This window comes from Erithacus rubecula, assembly GCF_903797595.1.
Source record: "Erithacus rubecula genome assembly, chromosome: 22".
Lineage (NCBI taxonomy): Eukaryota > Metazoa > Chordata > Aves > Passeriformes > Muscicapidae > Erithacus > Erithacus rubecula.
Genome location: NC_136674.1, coordinates 6,871,892 through 6,895,423, shown reverse-complemented (window position 1 = coordinate 6,895,423; position 23,532 = coordinate 6,871,892). Strand labels below are relative to the sequence as shown.

At 47.6% G+C, this 23,532-nt stretch overlaps 3 protein-coding genes across 9 annotated transcripts in view; 2 read left to right on the top strand and 1 right to left on the bottom strand.

Moving 5' to 3' along the window:
- Positions 1-12,884, top strand: part of CAMKK1 (calcium/calmodulin dependent protein kinase kinase 1) — a gene marked incomplete at its 3' end in the record, with an annotated part of 95,924 nt that extends 83,040 nt beyond the window's left edge. For 3 of the 7 annotated variants that reach the window (XM_079325431.1, XM_079325430.1, XM_079325432.1), the window contains exons 15-17: positions 340-443; positions 5,562-5,609; positions 8,289-8,504. In XM_079325431.1, the coding sequence (XP_079181557.1) occupies positions 340-443; positions 5,562-5,609; positions 8,289-8,361 (225 nt within the window). Of the gene's footprint in view, positions 1-339; positions 448-5,561; positions 5,610-8,288 lie in introns of those variants that run through there. The other 4 variants (XM_079325434.1, XM_079325435.1, XM_079325433.1 and 1 more) reach the window with 2 other exon arrangements.
- A 4,382-nt stretch (positions 12,885-17,266) lies between these two features.
- MIS12 (MIS12 kinetochore complex component) lies at positions 17,267-18,570 on the bottom strand. Its single transcript, XM_079325355.1, has one exon. It carries the CDS (start codon positions 18,477-18,479, stop codon positions 17,847-17,849), a length of 633 nt encoding a protein of 210 aa, XP_079181481.1. The 5' UTR covers positions 18,480-18,570; the 3' UTR covers positions 17,267-17,846.
- A 414-nt stretch (positions 18,571-18,984) lies between these two features.
- Positions 18,985-23,185, top strand: DERL2 (derlin 2). The gene is made up of 7 exons (XM_079324892.1): positions 18,985-19,104; positions 19,441-19,506; positions 19,773-19,846; positions 20,256-20,349; positions 20,764-20,959; positions 21,505-21,595; positions 22,290-23,185. The coding sequence occupies exons 1-7, from the start codon at positions 19,012-19,014 to the stop codon at positions 22,393-22,395; spliced, it is 720 nt and encodes a 239-aa protein (XP_079181018.1). The 5' UTR covers positions 18,985-19,011; the 3' UTR covers positions 22,396-23,185.
- The last annotated feature ends 347 nt before the right edge of the window (positions 23,186-23,532 follow it).

Sequence of the window (23,532 nt, the reverse complement as noted above, 5' to 3'; positions counted from 1 at the left end):
AAAAATAGCTAAATATAGTTTAGCTGGTGCACACAATACAGAGCACAGTTTGGACTTTTCAGACATGTCACTGTGGCTTAAACTTGTTCAGTATTACTGCACAGAGGGCTGTGCTGAAGCCAATGCTGGAGGAGGAGGTTTGGAGAGGGGACATGAAATTTTGGGGAAGTTCTTGTGCCTGAGCACTGCAGCAGCCTGGCTCCCCCAGCAGCTGCTCTGTGGGTTCCTTTGCTGTAGTGCTGTAAAATATCAGCTACATCATTAAAGAAGCTGTTGTCACTCCTTTAAAGTAGTTTCCAGGAGTCAGTGCTGCTGTTGTCTCTGTTCTCTTCCCCAAAGATCCTGGTGAAGGCCATGCTGAGGAAACGCTCCTTTGGGAATCCCTTCGAGGTCCAGACGAGGAGGGAGGAGAGATCCATGTCAGCCCCAGGGAACCTGCTGATGTAGGTACCTACAGGCAGGGCCAAGGTGGGGGGGAAGCAGCTTGCAAATCTGCAAAAGATTTAAAGCACTTAAAGATTAAAATTTAAAAAGATTATAATTTGAAAGCATTAAAAGATTTAAAGACAAAACTCCCTTCTGCATCAAACACTGGAGATAAAATCTACCTCAAGTCCTTTCAGATTGAAATACAATGTTCTACTGCAGCCTAAAAGCTCTCTTAGGGATGCAGTTCTCTCTGGCCTAAACACATGTGAGGTGATAAACTTGAGTCTGTTTTTTTACCTACTATTTTATAATGCTGTGATCAGAGATTCATTAGAGATTGTTGAAGTAAATTAAGTCTAGTTTGGATATATATTGGAGGGTTTAATTCTTCTTTCCTTTCTATGAACAGAAGAGATGGTACCAAATGAGCAGTTTATGCAGGTTTTTTAACTCAAAATGAGATGGTGGGATTTGACCTGTGGTCTGGGGCCCAAGTCTGGGCAGAGACATCATGGTCAGACAAAAGAGAGCACTTTGAAATTGCTTTTTCACTTGAGAACGCATACAGTATTTTTTCTGCACAGTTTTTTGCCAGTTAATGAAATAATGGAACACATTGCAAGGGGATACTTTGGAGGTGGGGTATAAATTACTATACTGGGATTAAAAAGCCAATAGAGATCTTGATGACTAACAGATTCATCAACAGTTTTTAACCATGATGCTGTGTACAGGGATGGGGAGAGAAGTCTCCTATCCTTTACTTGGTTCTCACTCTTCCTCCCTCATTTTTGTCAGGGATTCCTTTTGGAGATTCTGGGCCATCAGCCCAGTAAATAACAACTGGACCAGTAACCTGATCTGGGACAATTATTTTATATAAATAAAGTTCTCATCCTACAGGATCTATAAGGCTGTGGCTGACAACCACAAAGCTGTGTTGTCCTGAAATGATTCTTTTCCCCCCAGAATCCCAGTCCCATTCCTAGCAGACTCCTCTGGGTCTCCCTGCACCATTGACAACACAATTAGAGGAGTCTCTCTGTCTCTCACAGGTGTGTGGGGGTTTAAGGGCTCAGCTCAATTAAGGATGATAATGTTCTAGGTTTGTTTCTTTTCACTCAGTGCCTTCCAAATTAGTTATTGCTAATTGGACACACATTCCTACCCATATCTTCATTACCATTCCTGGTCACTCCACTGCAGTGCTCTGAAATGGGGAAACATTTACTAAATTTGAAGAAAAATGTATTTTATTCTTCCCACTGTCCCAGACAGGTAACTTGGAGCAAGGCAGAATTTCTTGTCAAACCTTGCTTGAACTGATATTTCAGTCTGAACCTGTGTCCAAAAGGGATCTGTTCCCTTCTACCTTCATTTGAGATGTTGGTGGTGGAAAAACTCCTTGACCATTGATGCTGGTTCCTGCCTGGAGCTGGGTGCTTTAGTGTCTACTCAAAAGAAAAAAAAAAACAAACAACCCCAACAAAGTTCATTTGATCCCAGGTAGCTGTGGAACTTCTGATCAGCCACATTATCAATGTCTTGTCCTTTATAAAATATTCTTAGGCCTTCAAGATGAGCTATAAGCCTCTACTTTTGTCTCTTTTTTAAAGTTGCTAGTCAGATTTTTCTCAGTTCATTGAAGCCCAGCATCTTTCCCTGTCTCAGCTCATTCTGTGCATTTTCAGGCTCCTTGTACAGACTGAAAGGTTCATTTTTTAAAGCAGTGTGTAATTTCCACTGTTGTGCTGCAGTGTGTAGTACCCTGGGTTTACAAAACCATGCCAGGCCAGGGATGGAGCTGCAGCCCTGCTGGGCTGGACCTCTGCCAGAAATAGCCAAAATCAGCACATAGAAATACCCAAAATCAATGTGAATGTGCCAATTCTCCACTGCACTAATCCCTGTGCCTAATTTCTCAGTCTCATGCCATCAGTGCCAATATTTGGCAGTAACAATTGACTTAATCCTAAATTACTTCATGCACAACTGGAGCTTTGAGAACCCATCTAAAACTATTGTTTAAAATAAGGTACTTGCAAAGTCTCAAATGTTGTTGTGTATTAAACACTACAGCAGGGATGTTTCTTTTAAGGCATATGGATTATTATTATTATTTCAAACTTTGGAAAACACTTTACTGACTGAATCTAATGAAAATAACTTCAAATGTAAATAGATGTGTTGGATCTAATGGCATTAATTTCAAGTGAGCCATGGCTAAGTGGGAGATATTCATTGTTCAGTGAGTTATCTCTTGATCACAGTTTTATTTCCTCAGGGGCAAACAGAGTAGACACCAAGCTCATTCACTTCTTAATTCATATTGGTTGTTCCCTAGAAAAACCATCCTTGCTGCACATATAAAGTGACAATGTTATGAATAGGGCTATGTTAAAATAAGTTTCAAGTGAGTCTGAGTTTCTGTAGGGTTTGGGATCTTGCAGGAGCAGATAATATTGCTGTGGCAAGGCTCTGCAGAGTTTCTGCATGTCCATCACCCTTGTAGCTGGACAAGGAGCCCCAAAATTGGGACATGCCAGGGAAGCAGTGCCTGCAGCCACCACTGTGCTCTGGACATGTGGCTGCCCAGGAGGAGCTGAGAGAAAAATGAGCCACACATTGCCAGGCTCTCCCCCACAGAGCTCCTCTCCCCAGTGGCAGTGTCTTTAGACACTTATTATATTGCATCTCCTTCTAGTTGTAGGTGGGAAATAACTTGTGTTTCTATGGAAGGAAAAAAGGAAAGCAATGAGCATACTCCAGTTTCACATTCAATTTATTTAATTAGGCTGCATGTGAAATTGCCAGAGCCCCTCTCACTGCTGCTTCAAGCATCTTTCATCTGTGCCATTTCTGAGGATGTACTCTGCAGGAAATCCTCTGGCAGCTGAGCTGAGCTCTGGTACCAGAGCTGTCTGGTATTTGATGCCTAATTGATGACTCTGAAAATGGAGCTGTCCTTCAAGCTCACTCTTTGGGATTTGGAGAGGAGGAAACTAAATCATGTGGCTGAATCTTTTTTTAATTTCTCCTGCATTACCTACAGAGCATGCTGGGCTCTGTTCCTGGAAATGCTCTGTGCAGATGCCTGTGGTGGCAGCAGGGCTTTGCTGTTGTAACCTTGATGCCTTTGGAGGACACCATTAAGACACCCCTGATATGAAACAGTTCTTAAGCTAATACTGGGAAGAGAGAAAGTTATTTTAGCACTCTTTAGACCTGGTAGAAGCAAATCCTCTCCTGGCTGTTATTTATTGCTCTGTTTATCAGCAGTGAGCAGTTTAAAAGGCAGATGTTCAGTGCAGACACACTCAGCAGAATGAAGATGCCCCATTTAGCAGCCCTTGCTTTGCACACCTAGGGTGGTGTGAGTGCTGCCAGCTGTCACCTCACCCTGCCAGCTGGCGGTGGCCAGGTGTCTCTGGGTCCTGCCTCTGCAGGATCTCCAAGGACAGGCAGTGATCATGGAGTCTCACAGGGATCATGGAGTCTCACAGGGATCATGGAGTCTCACAGGGATCATGGAGTCTCACAGTGATCATGGAGTCTCACAGTGATCCATGGAGTCTCACAGGGATCATGGAGTCTCACAGGGATCATGGAGTCTCACAGTGATCCATGGAGTCTCACAGGGATCATGGAGTCTCACAGTGATCATGGAGTCTCACAGGGATCCATGAAGTCTCACAGGGATCATGGAGTCTCACAGGGATCATGGAGTCTCACAGGGATCATGGAGTCTCACAGGGATCCATGGAGTCTCACAGGGATCATGGAGTCTCACAGTGATCCATGGAGTCTCACAGGGATCATGGAGTCTCACAGGGATCCATGGAGTCTCACAGGGATCCATGGAGTCTCACAGGGATCATGGAGTCTCACAGGGATCATGGAGTCTCACAGGGATCCATGGAGTCTCACAGGGATCATGGAGTCTCACAGGGATCCATGGAGTCTCACAGGGATCCATGGAGTCTCACAGGGATCCATGGAGTCTCACAGGGATCCATGGAGTCTCACAGGGATCCATGGAGTCTCACAGTGATCATGGAGTCTCACAGGGATCCATGGAGTCTCACAGGGATCCATGGAGTCTCACAGGGATCATGGAGTCTCACAGTGATCATGGAGTCTCACAGGGATCATGGAGTCTCACAGGGATCATGGAGTCTCACAGGGATCCATGGAGTCTCACAGGGATCATGGAGTCTCACAGGGATCCATGGAGTCTCACAGGGATCCATGGAGTCTCACAGGGATCATGGAGTCTCACAGACCCTGCAGACCGTGGCCAGCTTCAAACCCATCGTTAATGGTGGCTGCAGAAGCAACTGATCTTTTCTAATTTTCCAGCTCCAGAGTATTTTTTAAGCCCAGTTCAGCATTCACAGCTAAGTTCTGGATTTCTGGAAGCAGTGTTGCTGCATTTCTTCTGCCTGCTCCACATTTCTCCTAATTGAGTCAGCACTGGCTTCACCACATTTTATTGCTCTCATTTATTGCAACTACTACCTATCAAATTAATTGCTGTGTTTTGACAGACCAAATTTACTTTCTCATTATGGCTGCTAATACTATTGATGAAATGTGGTTGTCACCTCCTCTGTGGGGGATCTGTTGGTATTTTAAAAGCCTCCTCTGTTTCCAGTCTTCCCAAAAAGAGACCACCAGGGCTGTCCCTGCCCTTAGGGCCCTATTTTCCATGTAGGTTAGGCAGGAGGAAGCCAAGGGGAAAAGGAGGTAAAACAAGTGGCTGGCCCAGGTATCCAAGCAGAAGCAGCTTCTCCCAAAGAGAGAACTGCATGTTTTGTGGGAAGAGCCATGCAGGGGGGTATCCTCACAGCTGTGGCACAGGAATTGCCTCTGGAATGACCAGGGAGGGGCTCAGTGCTCCTGGGGCTCTGCCCCACTGCACAAGGGACACAAGAGCCCAGAGGTGCCCAATGCCATGGCTCAGGGTCACCTGGAGCTTTCAGCAGTGCCTGTCCTCATCTGTCCTTCAGGTAAATGTGGCTGATGTTCCATCCCCATCCCACTCTGCATAGGCACAGAAATACAAGCTCCTTCACCTGCTGCCATTGTCTTCATGATCACTTTCTTCCTTTGTCTCATTGTTTTGCTCTCAGGGACAGATTCCTCTTAAACACATCTGTATATTTGCATCCATCTTTAAGGTAACTCCATGTCTGTGTTTTCCTGGGTGCTGTAGAATCCTGTGTCCCTTCCTCAGCCTGTGTGATCTGTGTGGTAGTGAGAGCATTTGGCTCCATCCTTCCTTCCTGTAGGAGCAGCTGTCCTGCAGTCATTCTGTGTGTGTGACACTAATGTTTATGTATGTTTTTTTATTATTATTTCTATTTGTAATTCTCTGGCATTTGAGCTGCTTTCAGGGAGGGAGGGCTGAAAAAAAAACCAGTTGGGTTTTAGCAGGAACTGGTGCTCAGCCCCATGTTTGCAGTAGGAATAGCTACAGAATTTGGGAAAGGCTGAGCTTCATAATTTGAGTTTAATATTTAGTGGTTATGCAAAAGAAAGGGCTGGAGCCATCTCTCTCCAGATGCTGCACCACTGTCACTGGGAGGGCTCTGGGATGACCAAAACTGGTTGCTCCAAGTGACCACCCCACCCCAGCCAGGACTTCATCAAAACATGATCCTTGTCCAACCACTTGCACAGACCCTTGTGGGAAGTGCTGGTCCAGTTAATTCTGTTAAATAACAAAATAACATTAATGCAAACCAAGATGAGCTGCTTACAGACACCTCAGTGGGAAGTCCTGTGGCAGGACACAACCTCCAGCCAGGCTGGGACATTCTGAGCTGAGAACTGTGAAACAGCCACACATCTCTAAACACCTTTGGGAGCAGCTCCAGCTCTGTGGGGACTCTGCCTGGCCTGGTTTACTGCTCTGAGACAAATGGAGGAGCCAGAGCCAGGGTGTTGCCTGCTCTGAGTGAGGAAGGAGTTGCAGAGGTTCTCCAAAAATATCCAGGAGAAGGCAGGCAGGGATGGGGGCTGAGAGCTGGTGCCTCTGCCTCCTGCTGCATGAGGACAGATGGTGGCACTGAATGGGGACCCAGTGGAGGGACTGGGCACTTGCCAGGGGTGTGCAGTGCTGGTTGTCCCACACCATCCCAGTGTTTGGGAGGGCAGTGTGGGAATCCCACAGCTGTCATGGGCACAGCCATGTGCTCTCCTGGGTAACTGCACTAACCAGGCTTGGCTCCCCTGTGCCTTAAAAAATCTAGGAGAAATAGAGTTTTTTTCTCTTACTAAGAGTTATTTACTGGAGATTCCAGTCCAGCCTCAGGCCTCACAGCACAAGTCTGGCTCCTGTGCAGACATGGAGAGAGACTGGATCTGCTGCTCCATGCTGGTGTTTGGCTGGTGTTTGCACCATGAGGGTCCTGTCACCCTCACACTGAGGTGTTTGGAGAGGCAGAGGCTGCTCAGGGTGCTGGGACAGCACTGAAGACACCCTGAGAGGAGCAGGATCAGCAGCATGCACCAGGCAGGGAGCTGGGCTGTGCTGAGCTGCCACAGAGCAGAGCTGCTGCTGCTAAATGAGGTGATCAATCATTTGAAGAGGGAGGTGACAGGCACTGAAGACAGGGCTGTTCCTCAGCCTGCCCTGCAGGGAAATGGTCCCTAGGTTCAAGGTCAGGTTTGTTGCAGGGCTTTACTGAAGTGGAGGGAGAATGGGACATGATTTTTAAACATTTCTGGTTTCTTCAAAAATTGGGTTAGCTCTGTGTGTACTTTGTGTTGTTCCTAGCCAGGAAATACCCCTGGAACCCCCAACCCCTGTGTGCTCCAGGCACATGCAGCAGCACTGACCCTCCACTGCCAGGCTGCAGTGTTCTGCAGAATGCCCTGACACAGAGCAGCTGTGGCTGCCCCTGCATCCCTGGAATGGCCAAGGCCAGGCAGGACAGGGCTTGGAGCAGCCTGGGATAGTGGAAGGAGTCCCTGCCCTGAGCAAGATAATCTTCAAGGTCTGCCCTTCCAACCCAAACCATTCCCTGATTCTGTGATGCAGCAGAGCAAGGCAGGACACCTGGGAGACACAATTGCTTGGAAATGATCACCTCCTCTGTGCTGTGATATCCTTGTGGTGGAGAAATGGGTGTTTTAGGTGAAGTCATCTGCCTGCAAGGTTTCCTTGTGTGCATGCAGCACAGTGACAGTCACATGCTGGGGTGGCTGGGCTAGATGTTGGTGCTGCTCCTCCAGGATGCCCTGCAGTGCAGTACAGCTCAAACCCTCTACACGGGAAAACATCAAAAGTTGGGAGTAGGAGGAAAAGGCTGAGGTTATTATGGTCTGTGTGCAATGCAAGTAAGTGACCTTGGCTGAGATTCTGAGGCTGCTGCTCTCAGGTTTTGGGGACCAGGCAAACTCACAGAAACCAAAATCACACAGTTTTTGTGTAGGACAAACTGGGTTCTGGTAGAAACATTTAATTTTACTGCCATTTACAGCAGCACTTTGGAGAAGCAGTTGTGGGATCAACTGATCCCATCACTCTGATCTTTATTAAAAAAAAACAGATTAAAGGAAAGCAAGTCAGAACATTGCAAATGCAAATTAGATAATTTGGAGGCCATGCTGCTGGTCTGCAAGACTTTCCCCTAGAACTCGTGGAGAAGGGTATTCAGGGAAGTGGAGAGCTCAGTTTTTGGGAGCAGGTGTTCAGGCAGAAGCTGCACATCACTGCAGAGCTGGGATATTGCTGAGGTGTGTGCCAGCACTACAGGTGGGTTCACTTCTGTTCCCTGTTGATGTTTCTGACCTGGTTGGTTCCCTGCCTCACTCTGTGCCTATAAATGTGTTTATTTTCTTGCCCCCTGTAGAAGCCAGGGCAGCAGAGAAGCAGCCAGGGACCCGGAGCTGCCCGACGTGAGCGAGGACGAGGCTGCATCCTGAGGCCAGGCTGCCAGGGGCTGGCCACTCTCATCACCCTCATCCCCCAGCCCAGGGCCTGGCAGCAGCAGCAGGAGCAGAGCCAGCCCAGCAGACATGCACCAAGGCAAGGCAGGAGCTCAGAGCAGGACAGAGGAGCAGAGGAGCCGTGGGCTCTCCGTGTGTGCCTTGCTCTCCACCTGTGCTTCACCCCGGGCTCTCAGCCAAGGAATGGGCTTGGTTTGCCTCAAGGGTCATTCTCCTCCAGAGACTTTTATCCTTGTGTTTTTGCATTCTCTACTTCAAGCATCAGGAAAAAAAAATGGCATTAGAGACAGGTTTTGTAACAGAGAGCAGCTGTTTTATTTAATGCACTTGTGTGCATCAGGAGTCTGCTCCTGGTATGGAGGTGATGGCAAAATGTCTTTGGGTATCAGATAAAAGAGGGTGAGATCTTGGTGTTGGAGTGAACCCTGTCCCTCCCTATGCCTTCCTCCCTCTCTGTCCCCTTCTCCTGTCACCCCTTGGTTCTGCACAGTGTCAGTCCTGCCCCCAGCCCTGGGTCAGGGCAGTGCTGTAAAGCAGAGGAGTTACCCCAGATTCCCTGCTGTGCAATGAGCCTGGGGATGTCACAGAGCTCTGGGGCATGGGGATATGCTGCTACAGACCAGCTTAGTGCTCCAGGGATATCTGCCAGGGCTGCTCCTCCCAGAGAGCTGGGAATGCCCCATCAGCTGCACCATCCTGCACCCACAGACCATGTTCTGCACCTGGAAAGAGAGGCAGGCTCAGGCTTTGCTTTATTTCATTTCCTTCTCTTCACTCATCTCTTGCATACCTGATGCTTTTAAACTTTAGTTTCCTGAAACTTACCCAAACTGGGACAGATTCCTAGGATGGGCAATGTTGATGGAGAGTGTTTAGAAACTACAGAGTGCAAGTTCACAACTTGGATCTTTTGACCTTTTTTTTAAAAGGCTTTAATTTTTAATTTTATTTTAAGACTCTGTTTTTTATGCTTGTGGTGATGCTGCTATTTTATCCATAGATTGCTTCTAAACTTGGGGTTAGAAGCTTCATCTCAACAGTTTGACAACTGGTAAGATTGCACTTAAAAAGGCAAATACAAAAAGGCAAATACAGCCATTTATGTGGCTGTTGACTGTACAGACTGTGTGGATAATCAAACATTTCACTCTCCCATTCAGACAGTAAAAACCAGTGACATCCATCTGTCCAAATATATCTCATTATTTTTCCTTGAGCCTTATGGGGTCTGAACATGCCCCTGGGAAACCAGTGGGATTGGAATTTTATTTTATAGCACTTAAAGAAAGGATTAAATTTGGTTCCTACATAATCATCTTAGTGTCTGTTTTTAGGTTAATCCTGAGGACTTGGGACTTTGTTCCCTCATTTTTTTGTGCAGAGGGACACAAGTACAAGGGTTGGTGGTGACTGATGTATCCTGGTGCTCCTGTTCTGTTTGCTGCAGTCTGATGTGATGGTTCCCAATATTTTATAGCTGGGCTTTGCTGCTGGTGCTTTTTATGTGTCCCCAGCCTGTCACCTCCCCTCCCTCATCCTCAGTGGCCCAGCAGTCACCAGCCTGGGCTCCTCCTTGCATCTCACCTGTAAATACTGGCAAAATGAGGGAGAATATTGCTGCTTCTCTATTTAATGGAGATATTTAATGCTGAAAGCTGGCAATGCTGTTGGATCCTGTAAAGATTACTGCTGTGGGCCTGAGCTCTGCACTGCTGCTTCCAGGTGCTAACTCCTGCCTGTTTGTGTCTGCACCAGCTGTGAGCTCAGCATCCTCTGAGGAGCCTGGTCCTGCACCAGGAGGATGCCCTGATCCTCCCCCCAGCCTGGGACACACTTCTGCTTGGATCCTGCTGCCTTGTCATGAAGATTCAAGTAGCCAGAGGTAGGGAGTGAAAAGCCTGAGAGCACAGGGGATTCTGCAAATGGGAAGGATTGTCCAGGTGCCTGTGGAAGGGACAGTCTCTGCACACAAACTGATCTGTGCTATGGTGACACCAGCTCCTGCTGCACACCAGGGGCCAAACTGTCCTCCAGTTTTTGGAAAAATTGGTGCCCCCAGGGCCAGGGAGTGACCTTGGAACAAGGACACATCTCAGGAACATGCCCCACCCCAGAAAAGGCAGAAAAGGGAGTTCTGGTAATCCTCATCCCTGTGGCACTTCTGAAATCCAAGCAATGCCTGGGTTGTGCTCAAAGAGCTCTAAGAATGCACACATGGGGTTAGTTATTGTATTTTTGATCTGTGGCAGGAAAGGTCTGCTAACCCAGGCAGTTGGTGTGAGTTTAGTGGTGCCCAAGGGGTGGGAGCTGGTGGGGCAAGGCTGCAGGAAGCTGTCCTCAGCCCCAGTTACTGCAAGCAAACAAATGGTAAATTACAAATGAGCTTCATATCCTGTTCCTTCAGTGGTACCTAAATCATCACTTCAGCTTTGGAGAGAAATGGATGTTTTTTATGATTCTCTCAAAATCTACTTTGAAATATTTGCCCTTTCAGCTAAAAGAAATCCTTCTGGAGCTGTTCCCACAGGTGCAAGAACCAACTCCTTGAGCTGTACAGCTGAGCTCTGAGCTGGTGTCACACCTTGTTCCTTCAGCAAATCTGCCAAGACTCTTTCCTTTATAGCCCAGAAATCACCCCTATCATGTCACAGACAGCAGCCTGAAAACTTGCATGAAATTAGATGAAAAATGTGCCCTGGCAGCAGGAGAAACCCTCAGATAGGCAAAAACAGGCTCTACTCACTCAGCTGCATGAAATCCTTGCTTGTTTATGTGCATGTTAGAGCAGCTCAGAGCAACACTGGTTCTGCTCTGGAGAAAGGAAGAGACTGAAGGGAGGGGATTTATTTGAGAATAAACATCCCTGGTGAGGCAGTGCTTTTAGCTCTTGAGTAAAATCATTCTCTTTAGCTGGATGGGTAAATATTTGTCTGCTTCTCTCGGTGATGGAGGGGATGGGGTTCATGTGGGCTCTGCAGAGCAGGTGCACTCATGCTTTGGTGTGTGCTCTGTGCTTTTCCCCTCCAAATCCTCACCTCTGCTCTTCCTGGAGCACTGGGATGCTCTGCCTGTGTTAGCTGGGCTTCTCTTGCCCTGCATCTGGTCAAGTTTTCCAGACTCTTCCAGGCTGAGGATGATTTTCTTGAAAGAAATTCCCCATCTGGGGGAACAGCACATCTCTTTGATCTCCAGGTGGATTTCTTTGTCTTACTCAATTAATGTCTCTAGGTTTTGGGGTTAGTGCTAAGTAAAAATCCTAGTCAAGTCTCTTTTGTGCTGCACTGAGGAATGCACAGTCTGTGTTTTTTGGGCAGGAATGTGCTGTTGTGGGTGTCACCTGCAAACAGAGGAGATTTCCAGCATCAGGGCTGCTGGTGGGAAAGCTGATTTTGTGTAGGGGTACAACCAGAGGGAGCCTGACAAGGGACAGTGTAGCTGCTCATGCAGAACAAAGAGTGGCTCAATAGAGCAACCTCCAGGGTGTGATTTCATTACTTATTTATTGCCAGACTTGCAAGGAGGAGCTGCTGGGAGAAATTTCGTGTTCCTTCAGCACAAATCTGTCCTGCAGCCCTGGGCAGCACTGCCATAGGGGGAATTTCTCCATTTGTGGTGGGTGGCTGGGAGCTTGTTTCTCTCCCCAGCTCAATGCTTTCCTCCCATCTTGCCCAAAAACCCCATGAGCCTTGTCCCACCAGTCCTGAGAGCCCCAGGCTCCCCCAGGGGCAGGGATCTCAGTAAATTTCCCAAGGCAGGAGGGATGTGCTGGGGGATGCCACTGAGAGCCTGAGCACCCCTGGTGTGCAGCAGAGACTGGAAAGCAGAGAGTGGAGGGTTTGTGTGGAAGTAGAACTTGGATGAGGTGCCAAATTCTCTGCTTTAGCAGGGCACAGTTTAGTGGAGTTTGCTGAGCAAAGCAGTGCAAGGCATTCCTGTCTGGTCCAGATCCTGCTGCACAAGTCCATGCTTGGCTGGAGTCCCTCCCAGGCTGAATTAAACCTGGATGATGCCATGACCCTGCTGCTCTGAATGCAGCCTTCCATGGGATGAGGGAAGGACAGCAGCTCATCAGTCACTGCCTTGCTCCTTCCCTTCCTGAAGAAAAGCCATGAATGCTCAGAGCTGCTGCTGGCAGAGCCCACACCCTCCGTCAGTGTCCACAAGCCATCAAAGTGCTCCCAAAAAATGGTGTGAATTCAAGAACACATGAATTGCAATTCCTGAGGGTACACTGCAGATCCTCTGTGCTGTAATTTTGCTGCTCTTTCTGATTTCCAGGCCTGTTCTGTTGGTATTTCAGTCTCTTGTTGCACTTGAAGTTGCACCTCTGCCCCTGTATGTGCTCTGCTATGATTCCAGCATGATGTAAATGCACTCAGTACTGTGACAGCACGTGGCTGTTGCACTGTAAATATGTACCATGAAGAGAGAGGCTATTTTTTGCATGCTTTTATACTGTAGAACTGATGAGAAAATGACAATAAATTCCACAGAGATGACCCTGGGTGTGAGTGCAGTTCCTCAGGCAGCACTGGCTGCTGGTTCCTGGGTGTTTGCAGCTGCACCAAAGGGGTTGGAGGCATTCCTTTCATCATCCTTTCCATGCTGGGTTTTTCCTGGATGAAGAAGTTCAGGGTCTGTGACACATCCCCAGCTATTCCAGCATCTTGTTGTAATGGGGCTGCTGAAATTGTCTTGCCTTATTCCATTTGCTTCCAAAGAAAAGTGCAATTTCCTTTGCAGAGGGGCTGGCCTGGGATGGAGCTCACTCAGCAGAGTTGTGCAAACCCAGCAAATCCTGGGCTCAGCTGCCACTAGCTGAGCCTGCCCTGCTCCAGGCACCATCCTCCAGGAGGGGAAACCAGAGGCACCAAGCTCCTCTCATTTTTATATTGCAGATTTTTATTTTTTTAAGATGAAGGCATCTCCTTAGCCCTGACAATGATATTGCAAGGCTGAGAGAGTTGGGGGTGTTCAGACTGGAGAAGAGAATATTCCTTGAGGGTGGCAGTGACATCCTGCAGTGAACATCTGCCATGTGCTCAGCCCCAAACCTCACCCTGATGCTGATCTCAGTCTCACTGTGCTGACACACTCACAGTACTGGATTTAACCTCAGCCCAGCCCCACACCCAATCTCAAGGCCAGGCCTAAGGCAAATGGCACATTTAGCCTTAAACCCAATTCCAACTCTAATCTAAAAGCCAGCCCTAACTCCAAGCCCAGCCTCAATTCTGGGCACTTCCCAAATGCTCAGCCCTGAACCAAATGTCACATTCAGTCCTAAACCCAAAGCCAGCCCCAACTGCAGCTCCAATGAGCTTAAAATCCCTCCCAACCCAAACCATTCTGGGACTCTGTGTTCTGCTCAAACACACAGCAGGCCACAATAGCTGCCAATGCCAATTAATTGCTAATTGATGGATAAATAAATAAATTCCTGGCAACCACCACCACAAAAGGAAGGCAAACAGCTCCATGAGAGGGACCAACAGAGGCTGAGGTTGGCAATGGGACCTTGAGGGTTTCTTACTGCACAAACACTCCTCCTGGATTAATGCTGTTGCCCACTGCAGCTGGATTCATGGCCCAGCATTTTGTCAGGGAGTAAATGGAGTACTGAGAGCAGATAATTGCTGCTTCCCTGGGAATACAGTGTCCTGGTGAGGTCACATTGCTGCCACCACTGCACATCCAGCCCCAACATGGTCAGTGACATGTCCCAGGCCAGTAAATGCCCCTGGAGCTCATGGTCATTTAGGGTCTTGCTGGGCACTCAGTTTGGAGTTGGGTCCAGCCAGGTAAGTGGCTTGAAAGCTGCTCCCCCTAATTTTTTTTTTTTTTTGTAAGTGGGCTATGTATCAAAATGGATTTCTAGAGCAGTAAATTATAATTTAGTGCTTATTATAATATTCATTAAGAGCTGCTGTTTGCTGTAGTGTTACACCAAATACTAATTATTAGAAATTAAGGTGACAGGAGGGAATAATATTCTGAATTGTGTAAGTGGGAGTAAGCAGACAAAGCAGCAGGAGAATTTCCTTTTTACAGGGGAATCAGTGGTAATGAAATCCCCAGCAGCACAGCACTGGGAGGCATGGCTGCCCAGGGAGAGGGTGTGAGCAGGGGACAAAATTAATCAGAGCTACAAAGACACCAAGAGGGTCATAGCTGTGAGACCACTGGGTTCAAAGTGTTCATTTTTGGGCAAGATCCATCCAGTAGATTGACCTCCAAAGGCTCCATCTTGCCTCAATGTTATTTTTCTAGTTTGTTTGCTTGGTTTATTTATTTTTTTTATTCCTCTTCAAGCTGAAATTAAATTCCTACAATGATTTTGTCACAACCTAGTCTGATAAAAGGTGTCTCTGCTCATGGCAGGGAGCAGACAGATGATCTTTAAGGTCTGTTCCAGCCCAAACTCAACTGCAGCAGGGGTGGGGTGGATGTAGGGCAGGATGAACAGCCAGGGAAGCAGCCAAAGCCATGCAGGACTGTGTGAGGGGCAGTTTCTCCAACCCCCAGCAAAAAAGATTCATAAACTTCACCCTTTGTTATTGTCCAGCTGTCTCCAAGGCCTCCCTCCAGCAGAACCTTTCTAATCAAATTCCCTCTCTCCTATGGTTTAATTAGGGGGGAAAAAATAATCTCATATGTGAGAGTAATTCCTTTGTTGCCAGGTTTTCCATTTTCCCTTCCTTGAGTAGGAAAAAGTTGTTTACCATGTTCTTTTCTAAAGCAATTTCCAGGAATGCCCAGCAAGCAGGGCCAGGAGCCATCCCAGCCAAACCCTGACTGAGTTTCTTTGCTTGAGTAAATCAATGTTTTGCCACTAATGGGAGCCCATTTTCCATGCCCCATTTATTTTATTGCCAGGGCTGGGGTGCAGGGGAGGCACCCTCTGGAAATCCCAGTGAGAATTCAGAATGTTCACTCCCATCCTATTTTATGGTGTGTGATGTGCAAACACATTAGGGAAGAGCTGCTCACTCACCAGCTGGAATAACCCACAGTGCCTGACTCTCTCTCTCTCTGTCCATCTCTATTATTTTTTATTTGGAGTTTCCACAGGGTTGTTTTAAGGATGGGGGATGCTCTTGTTCAGTTTGAACCACCAAAAACCCCTGTGGAATATTTTTTTTACCACAACAGGGTTTTTTTCATTATTAGAATGAAAAAGCATATTTTTTCCTGCCCTGTATGTCTCTTCTGCCTTGCTGTGGGATGTGGGCAGGGATGGGAGCTCTGAGCCACCATGGGATGGCCAAGGCAGGAGCTGCCCCACAACCAGTTTGAGGTGAAGCAATTAAAGCTTGTGGCTGCCACGAGCATTTCCTGCCTGTAATTAATGCTTTTAATGAGGAGGCATATGGTAACCCCCTCCCCCCCCCCCCAGGCATTTTGCCAGGTGTGGGTTTATTAACAGCTGCTAATTACACCATTATTCAGTGCCTAAGTCAAGGAGGGCTGCACTGAGCTCTGACTGCCAGAAGTTTCTTAGTTTAAATTTTCTGTTTTCTCCTTACACAAGGAGCTGGACACTGGGGGTTTGCAGGGCAAGCCAGGATCCCTGGGACACAGAGCCAGTGCCTTCCCTGCTTTACCTGACCCCTGTCCATGCACAGGGCAAATCCAGCTGCACATCCTCCTCCTCACTGCCAGAACATGCTTTTATTCCCAGAGCAGAGTTTTGCTGAAGCCAGAGGGGCTGGCTTGAGGGATCCAGCAGCCAGGACACCCTGCCCCAGGGATCCTGTGTGTCCCAGACCAGGAGGGCATTATCCTGGCAGGAAAACCAGTGGCTTTGCTCCCCTCAGACCTCAGCTCTGCTGCTGGGCTGTTCATTGCTCCAAGTGCTTGACATCGAGGCTTTTTCTTCTGAAAAATGGAAATGTTTTACCAGCAGCTGGTTACAGTTTTTACATTGGGTGCTATGAAGTACCTGTGGGGCTTTGAATATTCCAGCTCCATGCAAGTATTGTGAGAAAATGAGCATGGGTTAAATCCACACCTGGAGGGTGGGATGGCCAATCTCAGATTCAGTTGGACACATTTTCCAGGTTGGTGGCACAGCAGAATGCCAGGGGTCAGGAGTGGGCCAGGCATGGTGCCCTCATTCCCTCACACACACTCCAGGGAGAACCCTGGCCTGGAGAGGAAATGTTTCTGTCTGAGAGGAGAAACACGTGAAAAGGGGAATAATTCCTTGTTGAAGGAAAACACAGTTGGGGTGTATAAACTCAGTAGGGTCCAGTTTCTGCCAATTGTGTGTGGTCACTCTGGAAACAACACCCAGGAAAGGTGTGTCCTATTTACTGAGGATGAAACAACTGAGGAAACACGGAAATTCTTGGTGTCCAGGAAAGTTACAGAGTTGGGAAAACAGAGCAACCTCGTGGGGAGCCCAGCCCTGGGCCGGGCTGCTGGTGCCATCTGCTGCCAAGTGACACTTCCCACATCCTTCTCAATCCAGGGGAGAAAGAATTCCAAACCGTGTTTTAGGTTTTCAATGCACTTTTTTATTGCAGTCACCTCTAAATGATTCACAGGGTTAATGGCTTTTAAACCTCTATGCTAGTAAAGTAGGAATTAATATTGATATTATTATAGGAGTAAAGAGGAGATTAAAAAAGTGCCATGGAAAGATGCACAGACTGTCAGGGATTTTGAATTAAGTACAGAGAGAATAAGTTTAAGTAAGACACAACAGCTTATCAGTATTCATAACATTTTCACAGGAAAATCTGATAAAACATTAAAAGGAACTTTAATATTTGGTAGAAAAGGGACACTGGGCAACAAAAACCCCCTAACAAATATATATATATAAAGCAGCACAATGGAATGGAATTACTCATTTCCTCCAGTGGATTCTGCTCTGTGCTGAGAGAAACACAAGCACAGGTGGAGTGGTGAGGAACCCTGAGATTCCAGAAACTGGGCTGGAATTTGGTTTGATGCCAAAACAGATCCCAACAGAACCTTGTCAACAGCATCAGTGTCATCCTTCTGCCTGCATTTGCTCCTTGCTGGTTTTCCAAACACAGTGAAAGGCACCGTGGCAGGGCCAGGCAGCTCCTTGGGAACTACAAATTCCCCATGGCCTCACTGACCCCTGCTCCAGCCTCAGGCTGGAAATCACCTGTACATCCCACAAGTCTTAACGAGATCTGTTTTCATAACCCTTAAAACAGGCAATTGCTACACTATGTTCTAAGGTAACATTCAAAGGTAACATTCAGTGTTTTCAAGCACTGGTTATGCCACCAAAATTGACTAAGTTAACATTTTGAGTTACATTTTGCAGGCTTTTCTCCCCTTACTACCTTAGGTGCAAACTGGCACAGTCCAACAGCTTTTAGATCAAATCCTGGAAGGACGAGCAGAGTACGGGAAAGATAACCCCCTGTAATTTCAACCAAGCTCTCTGTATCACATCTGTTACCTTTTCAGAATTTCCATTACACTAACTGATCATGCAGCTTCATTTTCTTGCTCTTCTCCTCAACATCTTTCAGCACATCCTGCAGTTTCTTAGAGCTCTTTGTCAGGAGGGCAAAGCTTTCCTTGAAGTTGCCGGCCCCGTGCTCCCTGCAGATGTTCTCCAGCCCATCAAAGCACTGCAAAATCTTCTCCAGCTCGGCCTTGACAGCCTTCTGCTCCTCCAGCTCTGCCCGCAGCTGCTGCTCGGCGGCCGCCTGGGCCCTGCACTGCTGCTGCAGCTGCTGCAGCTCGTCCTGCAGCGCCTGGAACTCCTCCTTGCTGTAGGGATACTGCTCCTGCACCCTGTCCTCGGGCAGCAGCACGTTCTTAGGGATGTTCAGCACCAGCTGCAGCAGCACTTCTTCCATCTTAGAGAAGAGTTTCTCGAAGTGCTCCTTCATGAAGAGCAGGAATTTCTCGGTGCATTTCCGGAGCTGGGGAGGGCTCATTTTGCAGCCGGGAATGCTGTTCAGCTTCTTCAGCATCACGCCCTCCACCAGCAGCATCATTTCGAACAGGTAGTCCTGGAAGGCGATGTAGACGCGCAACATGCACGTCTGGGGGGTGAACCCGAAGAACTGCGCCTCGTAGGCCATGGGATCCACCGACATGGCGGCGGGGCCGTGAGGGGAAGGAGGGTCTCAGAGCTCCCCGGCGTTACCGAGGCAGCGGGGCCGCTCCTCCCGCTCCCGTTCGCGGCTCTCACAGGCAGCGGGGCCGCTCCTCCCGCTCCCGTTCGCGGCTCTCACAGGCAGCGGGGCGGCTCCTCCCGCTCCCGTTCGCGGGGCCCGGGGCCGGTGCCTCAGGACGGTTCCGATTCCCGCCGCTTTCCCGCCTCGCTCGAGCCGCCTGAGGGCGGCCCCAGCCGCAGCCAATCAGCGCCCGCCAGGGCGCTCTCGCTGTCCAATCACCGAGCGCTCCGTCCCTCGGTGGGCGGGCCGAGCGTGGGGAGAGCGCGGCCGCGCGTTGGGCTCTCGGCCAATGACAGCGCGGGTGGTGGGCGGGAGCTGCAGCACGACCAATGGGAGCGCGGAGTGGCGGGCGCGAGCTGCGCATCGGCCAATGAGAGCGCGGAGCGGGGGAGGGCGCTGCGCTCAGCCAATGGGAGCGCGGAGGCGGGCCGGGCGGGCCGCGGCCGCCAAGATGGCGTACCAGACGTTCCGGCAGGAGTACCTGCAGGTGCCGCCCGTGACCCGGGCCTACACCACCGCCTGCGTCCTCACCACCGCCGCCGTGGTCAGTGCGCGGCCGCGGGAGGGAGGGAGGGAGGTGCTGGCGGGAATGGGGAGCGGGGTGCCCGTGGAAGCGGAGCCCTCAGGCACCGCCCCAGCTCAGAGCCGGTCTGGAGCCCCGAGGGCCCCCTGGGTGAGGGGATCCCGAAACAGGAGGTGCAAAGCACCAATAAATAACAACAGCGCCAGCGGGTTGTTGTGCTGAGGCTCCCACTTGCCAGAAAACTAACAGTGCAGATTGGGGATTTACTGGGCTCTTCTTGGGTGGCTGGTTTGGATGTGTTATTTTTATTTTTTTTTCCATGTATTGATACTTTCAAAATGTTCTCTTCTTTTTCAGCAATTAGAACTTATCACGCCCTTCCAGCTGTATTTCAACCCCGAGTTAATATTTAAGCACTTTCAAGTAAGTGTGTTCTGAAGCACGGGAGGTTTTAAACTGTGTTGTAGAGTTTTTTTAAGTGTTTGCCTTCTCAAAACAGTATACTTTGTGTATTAGAAATATACTTTTTAAAGGCTACTGTAGCCAGAGTGCAGACCACTGTACCTTAAAATAGTTCTTAGTTTCGTTTTCTGTAAAGGAGATTTTGGTTTCATTGTTACTTGCTTATCTATTTAGACAATAAAATTAAGCTATCATGTTTAAAGTCCTTGCATTTGTCTTATTTCCAGATATGGAGGTTAATCACAAACTACTTGTTCTTTGGACCAGTTGGCTTTAATTTTTTATTTAATATGATCTTTTTGTATCCTTCACCAAGTTGGTTCCCTTGGCAAGCAGAGCTCCAGAGTGCAGGAATGTTTCTACACACAGGAAAGGTTGAGTTCCTGGGAATTCAGCAATGCCAGCTTCACTGGTGTGGGCTTCAAGGGATTCTCCTTTTTAAGTGGTGAAGTATTTTGCCAGTTATTTTTTGTTGTTATGGATTTGCACAAGCCTGCTCCTTCAGGCTGGTGCTGACCTGGTGCAGGAGAAAATTCCAGGTAACTTTTTTTGCCTCCTGAGTCACCCTCTCTGCTGAAGCATCCAGAAAGAGCCAAGTGGTGCAGTAAATTGATAAAACACTTTAAAGCTGATGTAGAATGGAGTAGTTTTCTGCTTGAGTCTGTCTCTCAACTCCTTTGCAATGGGATTTTCCTGACCTGTGGCCTCAGATACCGGTACTGCCGCATGCTCGAGGAAGGCTCTTTCCGGGGTCGGACGGCAGATTTTGTATTTATGTTCCTTTTTGGAGGACTTTTAATGACTGTATCCTTTCTGTTTCAATCCCAAGCTCCTTTAGTAAAGCTAAAGATGTGTGAATGAGAACTGAAACCGTGTTGTTACTGTGACAGTTTGTTGCACAAGGAGTGCCAATGTTTGTTAGGGTGATTTTGGATACTTTGGGATTGTTGCTAGTTCTTCAGATTTTTTTCTTCTTGAGGAAATGAGTTTATCAGGTGTGGGATCATGCTGAGGTTGTTTGTGAAGAATTAAATTGTGCTTTAATGAGATTTTTCATGCTGCAGGTACCCTGAATCCTGCTGCAGCTTTTGATGGACAGTAGCTTGATGTATTTGCACCTGGGAAAGTGGAGTTACCAGCTGTGTGGAAAACACAAGATTACAAATTAAACTATGAAATTCCTGACCTCACAAGTGTTTCCTTAATGCCCCCTGTCAGCTTTTTGGGCTGTTTGTGAACTTGGTGTTCCTGGGCCAGGCTTTCACCATCATGCTGGTGTACGTGTGGAGCCGCAGGAATCCCTACGTCCGCATGAACTTCTTTGGTCTCCTCATCTTCCAAGCCCCCTTCCTCCCCTGGGTGCTGATGGGCTTCTCACTGCTTCTGGGCAACTCCATCATTGTGGATCTCCTGGGTGAGCAATGGCAACAGTCATGAGGATCTGCTGCTCCTCATGTGTACAAAAAACAGAAAATGGGGACAAATCCAAGGCTAAATGCCCTTATGCTTGGTGTTAATTCTTGTGATATGTTTATTCTGATTTCTAGCCATTGTGGAATGTTTTGTGCTGTGATAGGGATGGAAGGAGCTTTGTAGTATTATAGTATTGATGTTTTGGCTTTTTACTGCTTGGAATCAGCCCTGATGCATCATCTGACCACAGCATCAGTCTACTGAAATAAAATAGTTTATGTTACTATTTTATCAACTCGAATAGAACAAAAACATTAGTATTTTTAATAATGACAAGATGTTTTCTCAATATTAAAGCCCTGTAGCGTGAGTCAAGATTTTTATCTGCTGTTAGCTTTCTTCCTTAGGTCTTGTATTTCTGTATCATCATATTTTCTGTGCAAGAACCCAATGTGTGTTGTTTTTCTGAAAACTAGTGTAAATCATTTGAGAGTTATACAGGACAGCTATTGAAAAATCACCTTTTGTTTTTTGTTTCTGTACCAGGCATTGCTGTTGGGCATATATATTTTTTCTTAGAGGATGTCTTTCCCAATCAGCCTGGTGGTGGGAGGCTCTTGAGAACACCATCTGTCCTGTGAGTATTGTCTGCTCTGGAAGAGACGTGGGAAAGTGATTGTTTGGAAAACTGTTTGGAATTCAGTCACATCAGCTTCTGTTGAATTGGGCAGAGACAGAATTGGGGGGGTGTCTGTTCTTGCTTTTTATTGAACTCGTGTTGCCAAACAAGGAGCTGGCATTTATTTAAGTGGGAGCCAACTTAACTGGGAGAAGAGCTGAAGGATTTTACCTTTGGTTTCTCTGATAACACTTGTGAGGCTTTGCTGACAGTTTTTTTGGTGGCACCAAAGCACTCCTGCTGAGTGGGAACAGTGGCTGAGGTATCACATATAAGATATCTAATGGTTTTTTTTCTTCTGTAAATTATCCTTATATCATAATTTTGGGAAAAAAATCCTTCAGTGTTTATAGTATTGAGTAGTGGTGCTCCCACTCAGTTCCCTCTTGTGTGGATGCTCTTATCCCCTGTGATGCTCTCCCAGAACACCTCTGGTTGTTTTTCACAGAATCACAGACTATCCTGAAGAGGTTTGGCCTAGAATATTTATATCACAAATAGCAGAAGTTTTGATTTGGGATCTCCTTGGCGTCTCCACGAGCACAAATCCCACTGGGCAAGCTGTTCTTGAGGGAGGGCACTGCTCCACGTGCAGCATGTGCTCTCTCCTGATCTTTGTGTGTTTCAGGGATACCCTGTTTGTGTTTTTCAGGAAAGCAATATTTGACACGCCAGAGGATGACCCCAATTACAACCCCCTGCCCGAGGAGCGGCCGGGGGGGTTTGCGTGGGGAGAGGGGCAGCGCCTCGGGGGATAAACCAGGGGCTGTGCCAAAGCCCAGCCACCCCTGGGAGAGACTGGCCTGCCTCCAGCCCCACGGGGGGACTCCCTCCCTCCCTCCCTCCCTCCCCAGCACACAGAGGATCCTCTGCCAGCTCTATGGTTTGGAATCCAAGCACTTTATGGAACGGCAGCCAAGGCACTCCCAGCGCCTTTCCCCGTCAGGGAGATCATTGTGCTGGACGTCATCTGAATCCTGTGGAGCCAAAAATGTCAAACTGGAAACAGTTTGCTCTTGACTTCAGTTAACAAGGCCACACAAGTACTTGTTTAAAGTGATTTCTAAAGCGGTTTTTTCAAGTTATTTGATACATGAAACTCTATGGGAAACTTTACAGGGGACAAACCCAACTTTTTGGGTTTTAGCTAATTTTTTTTTATTCTTGGATAAAACAACTACAAGATGATTGAAAGGCTAAGTCACTGTTCTAATGGCAAAAGGTTTTTTAATGTGAGGTGCTGCTGTCTCCAGTCATCTTTGAATTGAAGAACACAACATACAGCATAATGCAGCTTTTCACTCTGCCAGTTGGGTTTTTTGGAATATTTTGCAGGCCAAGGTGTCATTTTGAGGTTTTTTTTCCCCCCAAGGACTGTGTCTTCAGGTGCCCAGTTTTCAGACTGGTGGTTAAATACATGTGCCTGCAAAATCCATGCCCCATGTGTCCTCTGCTGTTACTGAATGACCTGCAGCACTAGAGAAGGAAATTTGTCTAGAGTCAGGACTCAAATGATGATGAGTTGAATAAAATGTCTTGTGGATCCTTTTTGGTTAATCTTCTGTATAATCCTGTAGTCCTGAGGCAGCAGGTGGAAAAGAAGGGGCTGGAAAAAGCAAGTCCTTGAAGAGACAGAGATAACTGAAGCTTTTCCTACAAATGTCTCAGAACTGCAGGACACAGCACTGTCTGCTCAGGATTTAAATTCTGTGGTCTGGATGAAGTTTCTCATGGGATAGTTGTGTCCAGTGAGACTGAGTGGGATTTAGCTTAAAGCTGCATTGATCATAAATATCCCTGAAGAGCCACGTAGGAACTTGAAGCTCAATTTAGCTCATCATGGTCAGTTGTTCTTAAATTGCCATGGAAAGTATTGGGTAGGGTTTTATTGATTA

Excerpts from the sequence above, each read along its gene's own strand:
- MIS12 (XM_079325355.1), bottom strand. The coding sequence starts at position 18,479 with ATGTCGGTGGATCCCATGGCCTACGAGGCGCAGTTCTTCGGGTTCACC.
- DERL2 (XM_079324892.1), top strand. The coding sequence starts at position 19,012 with ATGGCGTACCAGACGTTCCGGCAGGAGTACCTGCAGGTGCCGCCCGTG. Across the intron at positions 19,105-19,440 it reads TCCTCACCACCGCCGCCGTG|CAATTAGAACTTATCACGCC; the intron begins GTCAGTGCGCGG and ends CTTCTTTTTCAG. Across the intron at positions 20,350-20,763 it reads TTGGAGGACTTTTAATGACT|CTTTTTGGGCTGTTTGTGAA; the intron begins GTATCCTTTCTG and ends GCCCCCTGTCAG.